Source organism: Perna viridis, chromosome 11, assembly GCF_037379345.1.
Source record: "Perna viridis isolate PV_CMFRI_1.1 ecotype Kerala chromosome 11, ASM3737934v1, whole genome shotgun sequence".
NCBI lineage: Eukaryota > Metazoa > Mollusca > Bivalvia > Mytilida > Mytilidae > Perna > Perna viridis.
Genome location: NC_142455.1, coordinates 35,345,185 through 35,361,271, shown reverse-complemented (window position 1 = coordinate 35,361,271; position 16,087 = coordinate 35,345,185). Strand labels below are relative to the sequence as shown.

At 31.6% G+C, this 16,087-nt stretch overlaps 1 protein-coding gene across 2 annotated transcripts; it reads right to left on the bottom strand.

Annotated features, from left to right (window-relative positions):
• Positions 1-5,637: 5,637 nt before the first annotated feature.
• Positions 5,638-15,890, bottom strand: LOC148603890 (uncharacterized). 2 transcript variants are annotated; one of them, XM_088552320.1, is made up of 4 exons: positions 14,111-15,230; positions 8,425-13,421; positions 6,890-6,967; positions 5,638-5,782 (listed from the first exon to the last, which is right to left on the bottom strand). In XM_088552320.1, exons 1-2 carry the CDS (start codon positions 14,736-14,738, stop codon positions 13,036-13,038), a joined length of 1,014 nt encoding a protein of 337 aa, XP_088408446.1. In that variant the 5' UTR covers positions 14,739-15,230; the 3' UTR covers positions 5,638-5,782; positions 6,890-6,967; positions 8,425-13,035. The 2 variants fall into 2 exon arrangements, with proteins under 2 accessions (XP_088408446.1, XP_088408447.1); XM_088552321.1 differs by lacking the exons at positions 5,638-5,782; positions 6,890-6,967 and having other exon boundaries at positions 13,387-13,471; positions 14,111-15,890.
• Between the last annotated feature and the right edge of the window lie 197 nt (positions 15,891-16,087).

The following is a 16,087-nucleotide window of genomic DNA, read 5'->3' as shown; positions in this document are numbered from 1 at the left end:
AATTTTCGTGGGAATCAAAAGTGCTTACACTCATACATTTTCCAGGAATATGACATTTTTGAAGAATTTTGACTGAAATACATGTGTCGCAGTCACCCATATGATAGTTATATTAAAAACTAAGCATTTTAGTCAATAATTTTACACCCTCATGGAAATTAAAATTGTGCACGTTCATAAATTTTGTAGAAATATTTCAATTTTAAGAATTTTGATTGGAATATATATGTTGTAGCCACCCACATGATAGTTATATGGAAAAAATTTAATTTAAGTTATTAATTTTATACGCTTTTGGAAATTAAAAGTGTTCGAACTCATACATTTTGCAAAAAATACGTCAATTTTAAGAATATTGACTCAAATGTGTATGTAGCAGCAAGGATTTTTGTAGTACGACGCCTATATTTAACTTCTTGGTAGCAGTCACACACACGATAGTTATATGGAAAAATTTAGCATTTTAGTCAATAGTTTTAGACCATTATGGAAATTAAATGTGCTCGCACTCATACGTTTTGCAGAAATTTTTACTTTAACACAGATGCAACAGTCACTAACATGAAACTGATATTTACAATTTCTACATTTTCTACATTGATTTAAGACCATATAGTAAATTGGAAATGCTCAAACTCATATTCTATGCTAAAAATGGCATTTTGAAGAATTTTGTCCAAAATATATAGGTAGATATAGGTAGTAGTCACCCCACCCATTCAATGCTAAAATTGTCAATTTTAACATTTTACAGAATGATTTCTGACCCGAATGATATTTAAAAGTACTTTCACTCGAAAACTTCTTTGTCCATCTTGAATTTCGTAAGAATTACCAAACATCTGAAAGGTATCGGTTACCGTTTTTACACTTCGAACAGAAACATAGACCTTCAATTTCTGTCACGAAATGTGTCTTGACCTAGGACAGCTTCTTTTAGACCCTGTCAGGATCTGCCAGGATTTCTGTTCTATCTACTGTGGTAGAACTGTTGTCCTGACAGATTCTGACAGAATTTAAGAGAGGTCAAAGTGTACTTCCATCATAACACCTGACGTCAATAAAGTTAATTTACAGGTGATAAAGAAAAGCAAAATTCGCGGACAAAGGCAAAACCATCTATTCTACTGTAACAGTAAATACAAGCAAATAGCTTTTGAAAATACTTTACTTGTGTTGCTAGAAAATGTTTAATTTGTATTATTTTTCTATTATCCAACATTAAACATGTTACCTTATTCTTTTGATCTCCATTGAAATATACGTTGTGTCAGTGCTAAATTACGCATGACAATCCATGGGGTAATGGTAAGATACATCCAGGTATATGGCAAAGCAACGCCCGCGTGTAAGGTATTAGCCAATCCAAATACCGGAAACTAACTAGAGCAGGGATACCGTCATTTTTGTTTTTTTTTTTAGATAGAACATCAAACATACAAACTTACACACCTTAAACATAAAGTAGAGGGGTGAAGCCATTCATTTCAGGGTAAAAGTTAAAATAAAACTAAAAAGGATGATAATTAATGGAAAACAAGTATAGTTATAATTTTTTAATTGATGAAATGATCCTTACGAAAAGGCATATATAAGTCCCCATTGGATCGAATTTGTATGACATTTTGTAAGTGTTATTGCACTTGGAAAACAAAAATTAACGGGTTTTTTTTCACAGTTTACAGGCAATAAAATGGAAATCAAGAAAACCAGTATTTGAACAGAAATCAAAACAAACATAATATAAGGAAAACGATTATTCAAAGAAATGAAAATTGACCCAATAAAGAACACACATACAAATAAACATTAGAAAATAAATTGGGATGATGGACCAGGTGCATCAGTAATACATGTCTCCTGCTTTTCTAGAAACATCCATGGAGTTTTCCAAAAATGTCACATCCGGGGTAGACGAATGAGGAAAGGAAAATTATAACACGGCAAACAAATCGGTTCTCATGGTGCAAATGTAAATACCATAAATACCAATGAATTCATATTGACAAAAAAAACACTTTTGTAATGATGACTTCATTCTTGTAACAACATAATCCTGTTCCAGGACGGTAAGGAACGAGTAGCCATCGTGTGTAATTCAGATTTGTCAATAGTTTTCCATTCCGATCTTAAAGAGAAGGTCAAAATATGATGCTAACTTCAAATTATCTGTAGTGTCCTTTTCTCAAGTTCTTATGATAGATCATGTGTATAAAATCCCCGAATCTAGGATTGCTTATGTATTCTACTGATCTCTACATAGAAAATACCGAATGTCAAAACATACTGGTAATTTATCTTCCCGGCATTGTGTTCAGGACAGTTTTTATGGTGAAAGTGGAAAAGCACTCACTATTAAATTTATATACTTTCTCAGTAATAATCAAACAATTATGAAAAAAAATCAAAATAAAGATCACACGTAGTTGTAAGCAATAAATATTGATTAGAACACTATCATTTATTTCAAACCACAACTAAGCATTGAGGAAAATTAGTAAAAGTAATGCAAAATAATTAAACTAAACAAATGATGACATTAGAGTATAGTATAGTCGGTGACATTCAAAATCATCCCTTTATAGTATCATTATGATAAAATATCATTGTTGATCAGGGTACAATAGGAACCCTGTTAATGTTGATTCATTGTCGATTTTACAAATCGACGTTCCATACCCACGGTTTCTTAGACGCACTGTGTCACCTGTTTTCAAATGTACACTAGCAACGCTTGGAATAGTCTCCGCATATGAAGCAACTTTATCAAAAGTGGACACCAACCTCTCTGGGCCTTTAATAAGATCGACGTAGCAAATTGAATTGTTGTATGCAGCACGTATGTTAAAAGAGAAAATATAGATTTCTGAGATCTCTGTGGTAGACATGCCATTTGATGAATTGTACTCCCGTCCTAAGCAGAATAAAACACGATTAAAAATATAGTTTCGTAATGTTTTATATTCGCAATATCACTTTAGTTTCTGCAGTAAAAGACGCTTTCTGTCCTAAAACTTAAAAGAAAAATAAAATTTAAAATAGAAATTAATACAAAATAAACAGAAAAACCTTGTGCTGTAATTGTGGTATGTAGTGGTACACAGCGATATGTGCAAGAGTGATCAAGGGAACCAAGGTTATAATTATCATATGGTGCTCGATTCACATGATAATCATATATAATGGTAATCATATGACAATCATATGATATTTAACATGTGGTAATCATACGATTATCATATGATGCAAACCATCTTATTCTCATGTGTGGCACATTCGTCTGTGTAGGGGTGTCCATTCTTCCTTCATTTTTTCCCACCTTCCTTCCGTTACATAAATGGAAATACATCTCTTATCCGTTGCATCTCTTACACCACTGAATAAATTTGATTCAATTTTTACAGAATCTTAATGATATATTCCCATTGTGTCCTTATATTTCATTTTTAAATAAGGGTCAAAGGAATCCATCTCTTATCCGTCATTCCTCATACAACGCTCAATGGAATTAAATGAAACTTTCACACATCTTTATTGTGTATTCCAGTTATACACCACCTATTTCAAATATTGATTTGAATCAAGCTTAACATAGCATTGTCATTTATGAAAATGCGGATATGGGGGGGGGGGGAGGAGTTCTGATCCATCACAACTCCTCATACATCGCTAAATTGAATTTAATGAAACTTTAACAGAATCTTTATTGCCTACTCTCATTGTGCACCTCTTATTTTAGATTTTGATCCAAATCAAAAAGGGGGTGAGAATGTATCAATTTAGGAAACATAGCTCACAGCTATAGTTGTGATATGCAGTTTGTTGATTTTTTCTGCCTGAAAGTGGGTCAAAATATTGATTTCCTGAACTTGAATAGATATGGTGTGTTCTTATGATTCTCTTAAAATCATGTTAACTAAACTAAAAACATCACATTGTTACCAGCGTCAAATGTAACAATAATAGGTATGGTGTATATGTCAAAAATACAGTTCTAAGTTTTCTTCCAATACGTTTAGACTTGTTTACCAAAGAATACATTGTGTCTTGATTCGCCACTGTCGGTAGTTGACCTGAGAATGTTTCACTTTTTGGTAGAGTTCCATCAACATGTTAAAATGTTAATCAGACATTGAACTAGTTTCATGTTCAGTACTAGAATCCAGTAGAAATCTGTGGCAAAGATGAAGAAGCATGAGATGTATTAACCACACCATCTTATAAATCTAATGTTTTAAAGCGCAACAAAAACTAAAAAATTATCTCTACCTGGAAGTCAAAGGTAAACTTTTCGGTCAATATACTTGAATTTACAATAATAATAATAATAATAATAATAATAATATTCACAAATCTTAAAGACTACCTGTCTGTAAAACTGACATTTATAAACTTCGAGATATTCCGTGATAATAAACCCTGCACTTCAGCGTCAAAAATGCAATAAAAACACCGTAATACATTCTACTATGACGTACATTTGTATTTTAAAAGATAGACTGATTTCTGTGTAGATTAAGGCACTGAAGATATACGTGCTTTATCCCAACATTCAGCCAGTATATTTTCAAAATATTATTAACTTGACCTCGATTTACCTGGTCACTCATTTGTCATATACTACCTCTGATCAAAATAGTCAGTGACACTCCTAGATTTGTTTTATTTCAAATTATTGAGTATAACATTAACAACCATACCCCTTTACAAAATCAATGACAAAGTTGCATCTCTTGATCGACTAAAACAATGTGACATAATGAACTGCAAAGAGAAGCATCAATACGAAACGGCAAAAAAGTAACAAAAAACAAAAATATCAAACAAACAAATCAATAAATACAAATAGAAAGTTACACCCAAAAAATACAAACAAAAAACCAAACAAACAAACAGAAATAACATTTTATGTAAACTGTATTTCTTTAGAAAACATTCTTTTGATATTTTGTTTTATATCGTCGTTCATACAATGGGGAATTTCAATTACATGTATTAATGATTTTAATTTAAAGTTTGAAAACAATTAAAATCCCAAAGTAAGTAAAATAGAATATTTCTTTAGATGATGATAGATGAGACTTAATATGATTATAGAACATTATAATGAATTGTCTTGAGAGATTTATCTTGATTTTACAGCAATGTTTGTCTTTGTTCTCTTATTGCAACTCGTTACGTGAATTACTGAAGTATTTATTTGCGTTTGACGACTCTAATCCGATTTGTTTTACAAGACACCGGGATAAAAGAAGCAAGTACTATCTTTTAAAAAAATATACCCAGCTAGCACAAACACGTAATAAAAATGTTTTAGAAACGCTTCCTTAAAAACACTGAAAACGTTTTTTTAACGAATGTTGTTAAAACGTAAAAATGCATGGTTGCAGAAATTTTATAATAACGTTTTCAATAACCATTCACCATATTGTTATATTAACGTTTCTTAAAAAGATTGAAAACATTTATAGAAATGTTTTTAAAACGTAAAATTGTATGGTTGTAGAAATTTTATAATAACGTTTTCAACAACCATTCACTATAATAATAATGTTTTTCAATAAAATTAGTTTTTTTTTCAAAACAATCTAATTTATGAATATTTTAATGCAAAAATTGCATACACATACAACAGGTTTAACATGAGATAAGAAATGTGTAGAGTTCTTTATATTTTGTAGATGTAGCAACAAACTAAACACTATTTCAAAGATAGGTTTTGTCAGTTCACTTATACATCTTCAGGCACCTTAAGCAGTGTCCATTTCCGTTATTTGGTTTCCTGAAAAAAAGATGTACATCATTAATGGTATAGTCACGATATACATACCTAGAGTAGTTATAATTATAACTAAAGGAAAAAACATATACATACTATCAATTACACATTACTTATCGTTTTTTGCAACAGGTGTATGTATCAATCATGGAAATACCATTGTCTGCTAGAGTAAGAGTAATCAAGGGAACCAAAGTTATAGCGGTAATCAAAAGAATGTAATCCAGGGACAAAGACCAGACATGGAAAACAGACATACACAACAAAGAACATACAGTAACTAAAATTATACATACAAAGTAACAAAAGCAAATGAGCAACTCGGACTCCACTAAAAACTGGGAACATGGACCAGGTGCACCGGTAGGGTAAGCGTCCTCTGCTTTTCTAGAAACATCCGCCGAGTTGCTCATAAAAAGTCAAGTCCGGGGTAGACAAACGAGGAAAGGAAAACTATGACCCGTTGAATAAATCAGTTTTCATGGTGCAGATGGATACACCATAACGATCCACGAGTTCTTGATGACGACCATAGAACTTCTGTAGTGATGACTTCAATCTTGTAGCAACATAACCCTGTTCCAGAAGCCTATTTGTTAGAGTTCTAGTGCGATACAAAAAGTCTGCGTAGTTTCGGCAAGCTCTGGCATTAATAAAACATGCTGTTTTGTATCATTCAAGATTTTATTTGCACTTTGAAAAAGCATGAATTGAGTTTTTTGAAATTCTGTTGAGGAGAGCTATGCACACCTTCAAAATGTATGTCCTCTTTAGACAGGAAGTGGATGTCCATGGAATCAAACTTCATACATGTGTTCTATAATTAAAACTATTGAAGTTCAGCAAAAACAGAGGTGGATCGAAGGTCCCCCTCATATGTGAAAAAAAAATAATTTGATTTTATAGAAAATTAATGATACTACCAATAGTGAGCCCCCTCAAAGGCCATATTTCCCTACCTATTCGGAGTTTCTGGATCTGCTACTGATTTATGTAAAACAGTGATTGCATATTGCGGTCAAATGAATGAACAGATACACTAGAAGACTAACAAATGCCATGATCACTTGTCATGGTCCAATCATATTCTCATCACTATATAAAAATTACCTTAAAAATAATTAATCATCTTGGTTTATTGGGGACATTAAATCATTAGATATGAGCTTCTTTTATAATCCTTATTCCCTGCAAAAGAGAGAGATCATGTGTATTTATTATAAAAAAAAATTTACAAACATGAATATGCAAAAAATCATAAAATTTGAAATTGACGGAACATGTTCAATATTATGAATACAATTTTGACAATATGTGTAGTGTAAATGTTTCAAAGGTTCTGTCAATTTGGCTTTCCATACTAGTGACCGGGTTAATATCTATGACGTTCTTTTGTAAGATAATACACACACTGATAAAGATTTGCTCTGACATATTTCAATAGCAGCATGTGGCAAATCAGTTACACTATCATCTATATCGTGCATTCATCTGTTCTTGATAGCGAAGCGCATAGGCAATATGACATAACACGCGAAATTTGTGGTCTATTCACAAAGAATTAACCAACTAAACCCTTCCTTGATTCTATTGGGCTTTGATTTCGCTATGTTGCGTATAAAGGTATGCATAATACCAATAAACTTTAGTACCCTTTCATTTTACCTTTCTCTTAAACCCCAAAAAGCTCATATTTTATGCGCCTACCTCTCCCAACACACATTTTGAATGTTAACAAATTTTATTGAAAGTGGTATGTCATATATTAAGCAGTCATGCGCAGTCCGAATATAGGCATAGCTATGGCTTAATATTTCTTACCAGAAAACGTTAAAAACATCATGACATTATCATTGTTTTAAGAGATATAGAAGAGCAATAAAAATATGAAAAACCTAATAATTTTGGCGCATTATAATATGAATAACCTTGTATATCTTTGCTTCTATGTTTTGTGTGATTTATGTGAAAAATGGCAGCATCGCCTTTGCAATACAGGTATGTGTACTAAAATATTTATAACTAATACTAAAAGTTGTCAATGCCAAACATAAGATTTTATTTTTTTATTAGTTTTAAAGACAGTTTTTATAAAGTTTATGCTTGTGTGTGCTTTTTCGTAATTTTTGTATTCACTTTATGATGATTAAAATACAAGAAAATTTGAATGTTCTTTCTTAAATTACTAGTATATTAATCCTTCCGTCACTACCTACCTTAATCCTTCCGTCACTACCTACCTATGATTTCTCTTAAACTATGACATAGTAACAGAGATAATAACATATTTACAAAATACAGATATGAATGCATGTGTGGAAATACATGTACATGAATACAGTTACCTAAGCAGGAGGATTTATGACAGTAGATATATATTTTATAAATCTACACAATTTTTGTAGTTCAGCTAAATTATGTGATGAGAACAATTGGTTAAACTTCAAAATATTATTACTTTGCCAATGATGTTAGGAAAGATATTTCTTCCTTTTCATTTCGAAATTAATTACTTGATAGTATGTAATGGAACTCATCGCCGATTTCGGTGGTGTCGCAGAGTTGGCACAATGTATCCGCTCCTGGGATGTTATGCCACCTCCCCATCTCCACCGGCAGTCGATGATTTCCACATCTAAACTTACAGAATTGTCTAAATTGGTCTTTTAATCGTTGTTCAACTGATAATACGATCCTCTCTTTGGAAAAGAATTCTGGTTTGCGCCATACGTTTGACATGCTACAACTATCAAATATATTTATGAAAAAGGTTATCCAATTATTCTCGTATCCATGCTCCTAGTTTTTAGTGGAGTCCGAGTTGCTCATTTACTTTTGTTACTTTGTATGTATGATTTTAGTTACTTTATGTTCTTTGTTGTGTATGTCTGTTTTCCATGTCTGGTCTTTGTCCCTGGATTACATTCATTTGATTACCGCTATAACCTTGGTTCCCTTGATTACTCTTCCATAAAGGACAAACAAAAGTTTATACAATATGGAGGAAATCTTGTTTTCTCTTGCAAAATTAAGTCGAATCCAAAATTGTATCATCCTTAATTTTAAAATATTTGAAATAGGAATTCTTCCTAATTCCCCATAAACTATAAAACTGGGTGTGATTGTTTCAAACGAAGTATAAGTTTACAATAAAAGAGATGAACTCTTTCTAAAATATCTAAATTTTCAAACCCCCAAATTTCACAGCGAAGAAGTAAAATTGGATTGATGATGGCTTTATCAAACATATCCAATCGGCATTTAATTGTTTGCTCGGCATTTTCGTATAATGCTATACATAGCTTTATTAGCTTGATCAGGTAAAAGCTTTTGAGTGGCTAAAAAAGACCCACTTTAAGAAAATAATACTCCAAGATATTTATAGTTTTTGACAATTTCTAATTCTTCATTATTGATAAAGAATTTTAATGCATCTGGTATTCTACCTTTCGAAAATACCATAACTTTTGTTTTGTTAATATTTATCTTAAGTTTCAATTTGCTACAATATAAACAAAGTTTATCTAATAATAATTGTAAATCTGTACTAGTTTCCGACAATAAAATAATATCATCGGCGTACAACAACAGGAATAGCTTAAGATATAGATTTAGTTCATTTCCAATGTCATCTGAAATGGACTTAATACCATTAACATCAAAATTTTGCAAGTATTCCTGCGGGTCATTTAAGTACATGGAAAACAATAAAGGGACAAATTTTCCCCTTGTCGCACACCAATTTTACTAGCAAATGTATCGGAGACGTTGTTGCTATGAACAATACATGATTTAACTGTAAATATTTTGGATTATTTCCAAAAAATTACCATTAACATTATTCAGTATCAGTTTGTGAAATAGAGAGTTTCTGTGAACAAAGTCAAAAGCTTTTTTTAAAATCTATGAAAAAAGTTTTTCTTCTTTAGAGACAGTAATTCAAATAAAGCATACAATTGAAAAATATGGTCTGTTGTTGAGTACCCTTGCCGGGAGCCTGCTTGATTTTCCTTAAGAATATCAGGTTCATCAGTAAATCAGATAATCTCTGATTTAAAATATAGGTAAAAATTTTTCCCAAGCAAGATAATAATGAAATAGGCCTATAGTTTTTAGCCTCCATAATATCCCCTTTATTTTTATATATCGGAATTAGGTTACCAATTAACCAGGCATCCGGCAAGACACCATTATTAAATATAAGATTAAAAATCATAACGTAATTTTCAATCATTACGTCAAGAGATGAAGGGGTATATTCATTTATTATTTTATCTTCACCAGATGATTTATTATTTTTCGCCTTTTTAACAGCCTTTTCAATTTCCTCTCTGGTGATTATACTATTCAGTGTTTCAGTCAACAAATCATGGTTCATATCATTGTCTGTATTATATTCATCTTGAAAATTATTCTCATTCAGATTCTTAAAAAACTCAAACAGTGACTCAAATGGGACATCGTTTTTAACTCGTTGACGTCCTTTATTAAAACTTTTCCAAAATTGTTTTGGATTTGAAGACTTTTGAATTTTCATTTTACTTGTCATATTGGCATTATACATTTTAATATTTGTATCCATAATTTTCTTATATATTTTTTTCACTCTCACGAAGTCGTTCCTTAAACAAGTTAGACCCATGATGCTTATATAGTCTCTCAGACTTTCGTAATTCTCATTTAGCCTTATGACAGTCAGCATTAAACCAATCCTTGTCATTTTTCTTATTTGAATTCTGAGATTTTGACTTTCTATTAATAGCGCCAAGCGTTGCTTTTGCACTTTGAAGCAAAATATCAGATATATCTGACGTTATAACAATTACATTATGTTTTGTTAAATTTTCTATACCCATATTTAAAAGATTGCATGAAAGTAAGTTAACTCTGTTTCTATCTACATTTTGTCTAAAACTATTTACCTTCTCATTATCCCATTTCTTATTTTTCTCTTCCTCAGAATTTTGTTGAATGTGTGTGTTTCTCTTTTACAACAAAATTACCCGAAATATCTATGTTCAGCGATATTGCTGCATGTACATCAGAATATAAATTACATAATATATAATATATTACACTATTATGCTTAGTTGTAGGTCTACCTACGACTCCATCTTCCATTGTACCATTCATAAAAACATTTTATTATTTCTACAAAAATTTGTAAGTTTTCCAATATAACCATTAACCACTGTATCACAACTGTTTCTGTTTCTACTTATTTTCAAATTGTCAAGAACATCAACATCAGTAAAGTCAATCTCTTCTATGTTCATTAAATCATAATAATCGGTCATATTTGCAATTCTACTATTAAAATCACCAACTAAAACAAATGATTTGAATTTTGAGAAAATAATCGTAATTCATTTTCAATATCTGAAAAAGCATCGTCTGATGCATAATTCGAGTTCACTGGTGGCACATATACAATACCAAAAATACATCTTCCGGTAAATTAAATACAATTTTATCAACTTTAAACCAATATAAAAATTGGCAGCTAGTTTCAATCGGTTTAATATACTTTTCTAAATATTTTCTGTAACATAGCGCAATATTACCTGATCTATGATTAGATAGGTGCTGAAGGGATGTTGCCACAGATGAAAGGAAAATTGGCAATTTTGAATGAAAAGTCATCACGTTTGTCGTAAAGTTCGGTCAATAGTTTTCCTTTACCATCGATTTCTAAGTGTAGTTCAAGATATGAGGCTGACTTCACAGTGTCTGTAGTATCCTTTATCTCAAGTTCTTTGGGGGTAGATGCGATGTATCAAATCCCCGAAATTAGGATTGTTTAAAAATAATACGTCATCTATATAGCGGAAACTGAGATCAAAGAATCTAGCCAAACGATATTCTTTCTTCCGGATCAGATCAGCTGTAAAGTCAGCCTCATAAGAGTGAAAGAATATGTCAGCAAGTAGAGGAGCATATATGGTCGTCATAATGAACTCGTGGATCGTTATGTTGTATCCATCTGCACCATGAAAATTGATTTATTCAACGGGTCATAGTTTTCCTTTCCTCACTGTCTACCCCGGACTTGACTTCTTATGAGTGTTTCTAGAAAAGCAGAGGACGCTTACTCTACCAGTGCACCTGGTCCATGCTTCCAGTTTTTAGTGGAGTCCGAGTTGCTCATTTGCTTTTGTTTCTTTGTATGTATGATTTTAGTTACTTTATGTTCTTTTTTGTGTTTGTCTTTTTCCATGTCTAGTCTTCGTCCCTGGATTACATTCTTTTGATTACCGCTATAACCTTGGTTCCCTTGATTACTCTTACATGTACATGTATAATGCATGTGTAGAATACATTTATCCTTGTTCGGTCATCTTTTTTTATGTTAAATAATGATGTAATTATATATAGCCTCTATTGTCTCATAGTGCTGAATTATCAACATTTTGATTTCATGGCCTATTGATTTTGTATTCTATATTTGATATCTATGAGAAAATTGTTTTTGTTTTTAATATCTAATTTAAAATAGTTCAGAAACATTCTGTAAATTCGTTTTAAAACGTCTTTAAAAATTATATATTAAAATGTTTTTCTTACCTTTCTACAACTATTTATTGAACATTTCAGAAAACCGTATTTAAACCATATCTGGAAATGTTTTAACCTCTTTCGAAGGAATGTAATGAAAACATTATCACAGAATATTTTTTCGTAACATATAAGAAACATTTTTATAACATATCCACATAATGTTTAAAAATTTAGATCCAAAAAACATTACAGAGACATGTTATTTAAATATTTCAAAAACATCTCAATAAACAATTCTGAAAAACTTTCTCAAACTTAAACGGTAAAATGTTTCAAATACGTTATTAAAACATTTTGAAAAAAAAATCAAAATGCTTTAAAAACGATTTTTAAATGTTCTGTTGAAAATATTTTAGCAAACTACCAATAAACTCTAAATAAAATATTTCGAAAAAGGTCCGTGCTACCTGGGTAGCCGACGCAGTAAAATTTGATCTTTTTACCTATAACTTTCTAAAGTAATACATTACACACACTATTTCCGGTACAATTTTTTCGAACGCCACTAAGTTAGTAGTATTTGGTCAATCGAGAAACAGAATTGCGATCATGTGACTTGCGTTTCCATGCATTAGCGTCTTTAAAGTCAAAGGATAAAAAGCGAAACTATACCGACTGCGTCGGAAAAACACACACGTACTAGAGTAAGAGAGAAGTTTGGCAAAATGCTAAGGTAGCTCTTAATAATACAAATGTCTTCATTTGACTTGTATTATAGTCATGCAGGATTCAAAACCAGTATAAAGTGAAAATGTACGCCTAGAAGTGATGTATATAGTCTCATTTACATTCAACTCGGTCATAATAACGGTTGTTGCTGTTTCATACTGGTTTGCTGGTGCAGAACCAAACGCATCACCCAGAAGCGTCCCATTCCTCACAATATTAAAGGCTATCTCGCCTGACCTGCCTTGAACAAATGCGGATATGTGGTAAACTCCCTGCTTCTGGCAAATGAAAGTTCCGGTAGTTCTAACCGCATTCACGTTGTTATAATTCTGAAACACTCTAACACTTTTGAAAGGTATGGTATCATCTCTTTGTACCATGACGTTTCCACCATCCACACATGTAGTCAATATTACTAGAAAAAAATATCTTGCTTAACTAAAATAGCTTGAATAATGCCGCCATCTAAGAAAGTAAATAATGGATATTTATGTGCATGATGGTTTTACATGTATTTTTTTTTAAATCAAGAGTGGAAAACTACTTCAAGTCAAGACTTCAATTAATTAAATATAGTAGAATACTCGTAGAATATGAAAGGGTGGGGCCCTTAAAAAAATCAATTACTGCACTAAGATAAAGGAGTTACTTACATATGTGTCTATTTTTAATGAAACATGTACTACTGAAACTATTTAATTTATATGTATTCGGGTTCCGCGTAGGGAACGACCAAAAAGTTTCGTTTCAAAATAATGAACTTTGCTAGTCTAAAAAAAACCCAAAAAACAACAAAACAACAAAAACAACAATAACAACAACAAAATACAAATAAACAAAACCCAGAAAAAATCAGCCACGATAAATGACCAAGGCGAACTAAATTGGAACCATGTGCATTTGAATGTCAAAGCCTCCCACTTTACTCTCACCTTCTGATTTTTTTATATTTTTTTTTATGTCAAAGCGATATGTTGAATACTCTGCTTTAATGTGTAGACATAATGTCCGACATCAAATATATTATGACAAAAGTAGAACTGTTGATAATGATTATAATTTTGGAATATCATTAAAGCTACAAATTGCACCATCAAACCTTACCTCTGTCGTTTATTGTTCTAATCTGTTGGTCCAATCCTTGGACATTTTGGTATAATGCAATAAAATCCTGCTTCCGGGCTGTTGCGTCGCTAGATAAAGAGTTTAGACGATGATTGAATAGACGATTTTCAGTTTCCAATTGGTCTGTTTTGTTTAACAAAGCCATAAGCGTTTGGAGATCAGAAACAGAATCCAGGTGATTTAGAGATTCAATGTTTTGTTCCAAAGCCATAATTTTATTTTCCAATTGTGAATTTGTCTTGTTCAAAAATCTATTTTGCTCAGAAAGTTTCATATACTTCAGTCGTAGATAATTTATATCATCGACAGTTTCGTTTTGGTTCTCCAAAGAGCACGGACTAGATAAACTCGTGTTAAGATTTCTTAAGTCGGAATCAAATTTTACATTCATGTTTCTAACAGTATTATCTAAACTAAGTACGTATCTTTCCAATTGAACCCTTGATTGTCTTTCATCTTGAAGAAGTGTCATCAGCATATTAAAATGTTTATCAGACATCACACTTGTAATGTTCTGTCGCTGACTGCCATCGAGGAGAAAACCTGGAATCGTAACGAAATTTACAACTATGATAACGGTAGTAAAACATGTTATAAAATCCATCATGCATTGAGATATTCTACAGAGTATTCGTATAGAAATGTCTCCAAATTGTTTATAGTGTAATGAATGTATGACGTTGTTGCACACCAGATCAATGACTTACTGTAAGGATTGGTAAAATAGTTAGACTTAAAGTTCCTGCACTTCTATAGTGACGAAAAGCTTATAATCTCCCTTACCCCTAAATGATCCTGTTATATATTCAATTTGACATACAAGATACCTATTAATTTTAAACGTAGACATGTCCAACATCTTCTTTATTCAGCATTCTATCATCATATGGTATTAATATTTCTGACTATGGGGTCTTGTATATAAAATTAACCAAAATCACTTCCTGCAAAAATACTACCATGATGGTCTTTCCTTTGTTTTAAAAGTAGAAAATATGTAAGATTAATCTCTCGTTGTGACATTAAGCAAATATTGCAATATTGCAATACAAGATAAACTTTTATCGATTGACCTTCATTTCAGAGATAACCTTTATTCACAATTTTTTTCGTTTTCTGGGGATGTACCTTTTTGGACATTCAGTTTTGATTTTTTCACTGCGCATGCCTCGTTAGATTTAAAATCTCTTCTTGGATGGTGCATAAGAATTTACTATAGTTTTTGAAAACGATACTGTGTTTTATGTATAGCCGTCTTTTGGGTTTGATTTTTTTTCTTTTATGAGATATTCTATAAAAGTCAGGCAGCAGCGAATCGTGGTGGAAAAAAAATACACACGTCTTTCCATGCAATCTTATTCTTAATGTTATCTGACATGCAGAAAATAGGTGTCATTAATTGGAGGTATGAATTATATGAAATGTATTTCAATTTCACGAACAAAAGATGATAACTCTCTTTTCCCCTATCATTCTATTGTATCTTTGAAATCACTTTTCTGCATCTTCTGACACTTTCAAGGTCAACGAACTGTCATTTTTGTCTTCAATAGGCCATCAACTAGTCAATTTTGTGTTTTGCATTATTTTTCAATTTTGCTGCTTCTTATAGATTCCAGCACTTACATATTTGGTGGTGATTCTTTTAGAATATACTTACCGTACTCATTTGGATAATAACTACATGTAATGTAATACATGTATAAAGGTAAATCTCAAGCACATTTGCAAAGCAATAATATTAAATATGGTCGCAGATCGAAATATTTTTTCCTTATGTAGTAAATATTAAGTCATGCAGTGTAGGGCATTTTCGTTGAATGATTTATTCGGCAAGTTCTTTTGTGCATTTTCATACGACCACAAAAAGTTGCGGACTTATTACGTAATGATATTGTCGTCGACGTTGTCCTTGTTGATATTTTCGTTTTCGTAAATATTATACCAATCAATCAG